Genomic DNA, 7,830 nt, shown 5'->3' with positions numbered 1-7,830 from the left:
CCACAGTACTGTTAGTAGCTTTGTAACTTAGAAATAAAGGCTCCAGTTAGCAGTCTTTCCAAAAGCTGTTCTAAAAATAAATAAATTAGGTAGGTGAGGGAAGTCATTTAGGCATTTGCTAGAAAAGGGCTGAGATGTTGCTGCTCAGAAATAGGCAACCAGGCAAGAGAAGCTTTGTGGTTAGTAATGATTTGGGTTCAATTAAAAAGAAAATTGTTTAATTTTAGCACTGCTGTGAATTCAATGGATCTGGAAGAAACTGCAAGAAATCATTCCAGTGTAGATTTAGTTTGAGAGGAATAAAAGCAGTTCAAATGTGTCTTCTGTAATACATTATTGTGTTTTGAAAACATGGGCATTATTCCATCTTCTTACTGCTCTCTCTCAGTGCATTAGGAAAGATGAAAGGCCACAATGTTAGTGTAACACTAATCACTGCATACCACTATTGGCACACATTATGGGAAGAGATCATACTTCTGAGGTTGCATTCATTTGTTTTCTAGACAGAAGAGGAAAATGAGCCACTATTCCTACTGTCAGCCAAAATCAGTCTTAGCCTGGAAGAAAATCCTATTGATTTCAATGAATTTTGAATCAGGCCCACAGATTTCAATTGCTGATCCTTGAAACTTACAAATCAACGCAGATTTCATCCTATCTTGCTTTGGATCAGAAAAAAAAAAAAAAAAAAAATTGAGAAAACCTTTTCAAAACAATATTCTCCAGTAGGAAAATAATGGCCCCTTTTCTAGGTCTACTGCACACGCAGAACGGAAGTGTGGGCAACCTTACTTCCCATCCTTTAATCACAACTTAAAATGGAGAAACACATCTTCTATACCCCTTTGTAAAGGCATCATCATCGACACAGCAACAGGAACTGTGGCAAATGATGAAATTCTTGTTCCACTGTGTTTGTATCCTTTTAGAGATGCTTATTTATTGTTGGCACAAGGGACATCTTTAAAAGCGACGGTGGGCACTTGAGTAGGCAATAAAGCCAGGGATACTTAACTGCAAGCTTCTCAAAGCTGCTGACAATCAATGTTTGTGAGTTTTATTCTTTAATATTTGATCCATAAGCAATGCTTGAAGTTAAAATACCTATAGTTCAGATGTTTACTAAGGAAAAAGAGAATCTTCTACTTATTACAATAACCTTCTTATGGCAGAGGCTGCTGACATATATCCGGGGAAGGCGAGCAGTACCAGTGAGCCCAGGTCTATGTGCTCACTGGATGACTGAAATTAATGTGCTTTCAGATAAGGCTCAGAAACCAACACCTTTTGCAATTCAAACATACCGCATGGGAGTCAGAGGCATCAGAACAGCCACAGTTCTGCAGAGGGCCCAAAGCAGCAGCAGCCACCCCACATTTTTCTCTTTGTACCTCATTTCTTTTCACACAAAGCTATAAGAAAATGTGTCACTGGTAGGAAGGTACCCAAAGTCAGAAGCGGTCTTTTGGACTACTTTCAGGTTACTTCATATTCAATCACAACACTTCAGATGCATAAGGAAAAGGCAACACAGCACGTGTAATGCTTCACTTTAGGTTCCTGCTGTTCTATGAGGTGAGGCACTCATGGCTTAAGATTATGAGCCCCAGAACCGCATCCTTAAGGTCTGTTGCGTGTGGATTGACTTTGAGGCCAAGTAGACAGTGCATTACTTGAATTGGTGGGACCGGGTGTGGGTGATCACATCTCACGCAGCAAGAAGCGAGTCGACGGCTCAGAGCCTCGTAACTGAGCTATGTATAGTGCCTAAATGATCAGATCTCTTCACATGTTTTTAACACAGGTTAAAAGCATTCCTTTTTGGCCCTAGGACACAAGAAAAGCTTAGATCAGATCTTAATCATTTTTAAGTGAGAAAACAGCCCGAACAACCACTCATCCAACACAATGAGAATTCTTTCAATAGATACCTCTTTATTTGAAATGGAATGCATCTTGAAAAATATGAAAAATAAATCACATCTCTCAGAAATCATTTATGAGTCATATTTACACACAGGTTTTTTGATGACACTGACATTTCTGCTCACAATAGGTTATGCCAGAAAACGTTTGGTACATCGCCACAGTTATAACCCAGAAGCTGGCATGCGCGTACCACGAGCCATAAGAGAGGAATTACTTCAGGATGTCACAAGGACCACATCCACTCAATTGTTCTTTTTCCCCCCAATTTCTATATTTCCTTGGTACAAAACAGGCACCACAGCTTGAATTTTCTTGTTGAATCTTGCCCCTCAGCCACTCTTTTCTTTTTTAAATAAAGACATACAGTTTTAACCTTCTGATTGACAGCTGTCAGCAATTTTGTTACCCATACCAAGCATTCTCCCATTCATGTTTTACTAACCAACTGTTGTTTAATCTCTGAGAAATTTACATCAACCATACACTGTTTGTGTGCGTTCGTTTGCTTTCTTTCTTGTAAGGGGATAACGACTTTTTCTTGCAAAGAATCTCCAGGGATGGCAATTAGAGCCTTTTCCTACGAGGCGTGACAGACAGTACTTAACCGTGCAGCTCCAGTGAAGACTGTGCAGTGGAACAGAGGGAAGCCAAAAAAGCACAACTATCTCACTGCATAACATCAAACCAGTTCTGGGTCTAAAATGGCTATCAGCCATGGGCACTGGAGAATTTAGAGCATGAGAAAGCGATGGGGCTGACGACGTCAGACGATGCAGCCTCCTTAATGCTGACACGGCCCAAGCCACACGATGCAGCTGTCCCCAGGGGACCCTGCCTGATCCGCTTCCCTTTGCTTTGCAGCAGGAATGGAGTCGCCAGGAGACACTGGGTGTCCTTGGCCCATTGGTTCAGGCTGAGACACAGGCACAGCCTGAGGTGGCTGCTGTGATGTGACTGTCTGACTCTGGAGTTTCACAACGGCAATGCAGTGGGCAAGGGTAACAGGCAAAAGTTTGTCAGTGAACTCGGCAGTCCAAATGGCTTTTGGAGAGCATCCTTCAAAGCAACTTAAAACAGGAAGCCTGAGGTGAAAGACAACATCGACCTTGAACCATCAACCTCGACATTTTCAATTTCCTTTGCTTTTTCAACCTTCAGTCTCAATCACATCACTGAAATTGTCATCTTTCATTTTCAAACTACAAACATCTCCAGAAGAGCAGTGAAATTTCAGCTTCACAACGGATCTATGGACTTCGGTGAAACTCTGATGTTCTACGTTCACACAGAATATGGCTACCTGCCTCCGCCAGAGCAATGTGCATGTCGCTGATCACGTAGGAACGTTTTTCATCATGTACATTTATTCTTCAGGAGGCTAACGCATTTTAGTAGGTGAGCTACCAGCAATATGTCTATCTGGAAAGGTGGATTAGTTGCTCAGTACACCGTAATTAATGACTGAAGAGAGGAGCCAAATTACAAATTACAGCCTATTTTTAAGTCTCCAACTAGCTCATTAGAGAATCCCCTCGCAGCTCTAACATCCAAGCATTAGCAGAACGATAATGGCAGATGTACAGAGATGTGGAAATTGGCTATTGTGATTGCCAAGACAGCGATTCTAATCCTCGAAGATGCAGGGCACCTTCGACTTCAATTAGACCCCAAGTGACAGCTCTGTTAGGACAGCTGTAACCTGCCCCTCAGCTTGGCCATAGTGTTTTCAAGGCCAGCGCAGGGCCAAACACAGAGGAGCGGCTGCAGAGGAGTAGGCAGGACTCAGCACCAGGTCTGTGTGTCTGGGGATGCAACCTGCACACCTGCGGCAAGGGGATGGAAGAGGAAAACAGTAAGAGATCACCATTTGCTCCATATGGGGCTGAGCTGGAGCTGAGGGTGCGCAGCGGGCCCTAAAGAAGCACTTCGTACAGCAGCGGGTTCTGATTTCTCCGTCAGTGTCAGCTCAGTTTTGCCTGTAAGCGCTTAGAGAACAGCTTGCAGGGTTTTACAGACAGACCACGTCCCAGTTACACAAGCAGAGAAATCCTGGATGCCCGGCTTCAAGAGATCTTGTTTATGTTCACGTTTGTAAAGGGCCTCGCTGCTGTTCTCCTCACACATCAGTTACCACCAACAACCCTGTGCTGCTCCCCGCTCCCCAGCTCAGCCCCACTCTGCACAGCACCCAGGGCCGGCAGCTCCCCACAGCTAGCTGCCAACCCCTATGGGATGCACCTTTGTTCTCTAACTTCATGGCTTTGTCAGCGCTTATAGAGGCAGGTCACACATCTCTGGCAGCTCTAAATACTAACAGAGCGACTTTCACCTTACGGAACGGTGACCAAAGTAATCCATTTGATCACTACGACATATAGAGGATGAATTTTAAACTAGGGGCTGCTTTAACGCAAGACATTTAAACACTGCCATGAGAATCCAAGCAAGGCGGAGAGCCTGCAGCACAGATGGAGCCCCAGGAGCTAAGGGACACTCCTAATGCTCCCCAGCAGCCTCAAAGCCAGGTAGAGCCTGGCTGTGACCCCACACCATGGAGATGGGGCTGAGCCCCCCAGCTCATGGACCCATCAGATGGGTTTCACCTCCCAGCAACCAACACCCGTGACTCTTGTAGAATAACCGAGTGTGTACAGAGCGTTGTTGTTGGCCACCGCACGTTTATATGTTTTGAAAGAGAATTGTTAAATCCTAAATCCTAATTTTCTTCTCATTGGAAAGAGGAGCGCGCGTTCCAGCCACGTTCCAACCACGCACTGCATGCCCCGTGTTTGCAGAATACAGTGTATTTGGGGCACAAATGAAGAACTCTTTCTGCCAAACTGCGTGCGGCCAAACTACACAGAGCTTCCTTAGGCAGCCAGCACATATACATCGTTCTTTGCTTTTTGGCTACGGCCTACATTCAGAAATGCCTTGCAAAAACAAACAAACAAACAAACAAAAAACCCCACAACCTAATAAATAAAACACGTTAAAATAAAGTTACAGTACATCACGTCTCCCCGAAGTCCCGTCACACCCGAGGCTCCGTCCCGAGGTCCATAAATAAAAGGGCTGAAACGCTTCGGGGCCGCGCCCGGCTCCGTCCCCAGGCGCCGCGCTCGGTCCCGCCGCGGTCGCTGCCCCGCGCAGTGCGGCGCAGCAGCGCGGAGCGGCTCGGGGCGCCGTGCGGCCGGCACTAGGCGGAGTTGGAAGCGCTGCGGAGGCGCGGGCCGTGGGGCTGCTGCGCCAGGTGCTGCTGCTTCTGGCGGGTGGAGCGCACGGCCAGGATGGCCTGGCGGTTCTTGTACTGCACCATCTGCAGCGTGATCGCCGCGTTCCAGCCCTGCTCCTGCGCGCATCGAAAGTCGATCTCCTTGCCCTCGGCCATCACCACCGTGAAGTACACGTACTTGCCCTTCCGCTCCACGCAGTCCACCGTCTTCATATTGGAGAAGTGTAGCTCCTTAATCTTGGCCGTGGGCTCGGTGCTCGGTGCTGCGGGCGGCGGCTGCTGCTGCTGCTGCGGTGGGGGCGGCTGCTTGGGGGGCGCGAGGAGCAGCCCCTCCTCGGTGAGGATGCAGCGCTTCTTCTTCCAGAGCTGCAGCAGCCCGTCGCTCCTCTTCTCCAGCACGCCCTCCTTCACCGCCTTGCAGCCGCTTTCCAGCATCCTCCCGGCCGGCGGTCCGCAGGGGCAGCGCTCGGGGCGCAGCCGGCACCAGCCCAGCACCCTCCGTCCGGCGCCGGCCCCGAGGCGCAGCGCCCCGGCCCGCAGCGAGCGCAGCGGCGGCCGCCCGTGGCGCGGCGTGGCGGGAGCGCTGCCGGAGCGGAGCTGTGGCGGAGGGCTTCTCCCGCCCCTCGGCTTTTGAGCGCGCCTTTCCCACCCCAGAGTGACACCCAGCGGAAAAGGCGGCCCCGCCGGCAGCGGAGGAGCCCGGCACCGCCCCGACCCGCAGCAGCCGCCCGGGAGCCCCGCGCCCGGCCGTGCCGCCCCGCAGCGACAGCGACTCCGCGGCTGCCGGCTGAGAGCGACGGCCGAGCGCGGCCCAGGGGGAGCGGTACGGCTGCCCAGCGCCGCGGGCGGGCGGCGCTGATTGGAGGCCAGGAGCAGCGGCGCCGGCTGCTAGCAGCACCGCAGCATTTACAGCCACCGTAACGTGCGACAAAGCAGAGCCTCACACACAGCCTTTAGCGTTGTTTTAGTAACGAGCTGATCTTGGGGCGGGAGAAGCAGCTTACAGGAGGTACGTAGCGATGGAGGATATAGACGATTTACATTACTTGCACGCATCCCTCTCACCGCCCCCACCTAGGGGAAGCCCCGTACTGGCAAACTTTGACAACAGACAACAAACGAGTCCGAATTAACAAAGAGAAGATTCTTTTTTTCTGATTGTTGTTACCACAGATCTTCATAGTGGTAGATTGCTTCTCAGTTCCTTGAAACCACGTGAGTAGAAAAGCCAAGTGACCTACAGCAAGCCTTGGGTATCAGGCATAAAATCAAAAGCTATGTAACTGAAGTTAGTTGACGACGCCACCATAAACTGAATGCTGGAAATGGTGTGTTGCTGAACATAAGGCCATTAAAATAATACACAAAAGCAAAAATCAACTCCCCCTCCTCACACTGCTCTTAGCAGGCACAAAGCAAGTCCCACATTGCACAGGTCCATAGGAGCACATTAGAAAAAACTCACTATTAATGATTGTATTAATGGAGTTTCTCTCTGATAAAGCTCTTTAAAGTTTTCTTCTGCATATCTTGCAAATTATAATCATTTCCTCTTGAAGTTCAAAGTTAATTTTGACAAATTGCTGAGAGGTAAACAATTAAGGTAGTAAAAGCAATTAAAATCAAATCTTCTAGCTGTTTTTATCTTTCCTGTGGTAACTAGGAAGAAAGTTAAGTCAGAAACAAAGGTAACACACTGACCACAGTTCGAACAAGGGGTGTGTGCTGTAAAGGTCTGCTTAACTGGACAACAAGTGCTTCCTCCTTACAGCTCAGTACGTACACTAAAAATGGAGTTCATCCTCACAACCGCCTTATGGTTATTGTAATGGAAGCATTACAATACATACATGTTAAGAAGAACCAAGCATCATTTGCAGTGGTCTCAGTCTGCAGCTCATTGCCACCTGAACCCAAATGCCCCACGCAAGGATCTGCACTTTCAGCTCCTGCTGCTCGCTTACACACACACACACACACACACACACACACACACACACACACACACACACACACACCCTGCATGGAGCAAGAACTTCCAGGCTTCTCATGTGCTTTGCATCTACTTTTCTCCTGACTGTGACATGAACATGGATTTAGTTTTGAAACTGTCAAACCTTAACATACAGTCAGTCTTACGTCAAGTTAAAATGTATTTACCTATATCAAATATAAAAGCACAGGACATTGAACTAAACCCACAAAGCACAAGCTCCTAACAATTCCCCTATACATTTCATTTACTACAAGTGACAGTCATTTGCTTCCTAGCAAATGCCCAAGCCCGTAGTACAGAAACTGGGGCCAGAGCCCTACGTATTATTTCTGCAGCAGGCATTCAGGAACTTCTCCCCTGCAGCACTGCACCACTGTATTTAAGTACATTAGCACAATCTCTCTCATTTTTATTCGAGTGGTATCACTTGTTCTCAGTGCCAATAGTAATCTGTAATTAATCAAAGGGGAAAAAATTGAGATGGGTGAAGAAGGCTGAAGGATTTCATCAACTATGTAGGAGAACAGGACTGCATTCATTCCACCTCCATGGTATAAAGTTCTCAGTTCCACTGAGGTAAGTGATGAGTGTCAGCTTTTTAACCCAGCTCTAAACAGTGATGGACATACTCTGCTGATGTAGAGACTCACAACCATTTATTCCTGGT

At 47.9% G+C, this 7,830-nt stretch overlaps 1 protein-coding gene across 1 annotated transcript; it reads right to left on the bottom strand.

Annotated features, from left to right (window-relative positions):
* Positions 1-1,918: 1,918 nt before the first annotated feature.
* Positions 1,919-6,968, bottom strand: PHLDA1 (pleckstrin homology like domain family A member 1). Its single transcript, XM_052668034.1, has 2 exons — positions 6,951-6,968; positions 1,919-6,055 (listed from the first exon to the last, which is right to left on the bottom strand). Exons 1-2 carry the CDS (start codon positions 6,966-6,968, stop codon positions 5,132-5,134), a joined length of 942 nt encoding a protein of 313 aa, XP_052523994.1. The 3' UTR covers positions 1,919-5,131.
* Positions 6,969-7,830: the final 862 nt, after the last annotated feature.

The sequence above is a fragment of the Tympanuchus pallidicinctus genome, unplaced genomic scaffold (assembly GCF_026119805.1).
Source record: "Tympanuchus pallidicinctus isolate F22 unplaced genomic scaffold, pur_lepc_1.0 scaffold8, whole genome shotgun sequence".
NCBI classification, from domain to species: Eukaryota; Metazoa; Chordata; class Aves; order Galliformes; family Phasianidae; genus Tympanuchus; species Tympanuchus pallidicinctus.
Note: the sequence above shows the minus strand (reverse complement) of the source record. Positions and strands in the feature narration are given on the sequence as shown.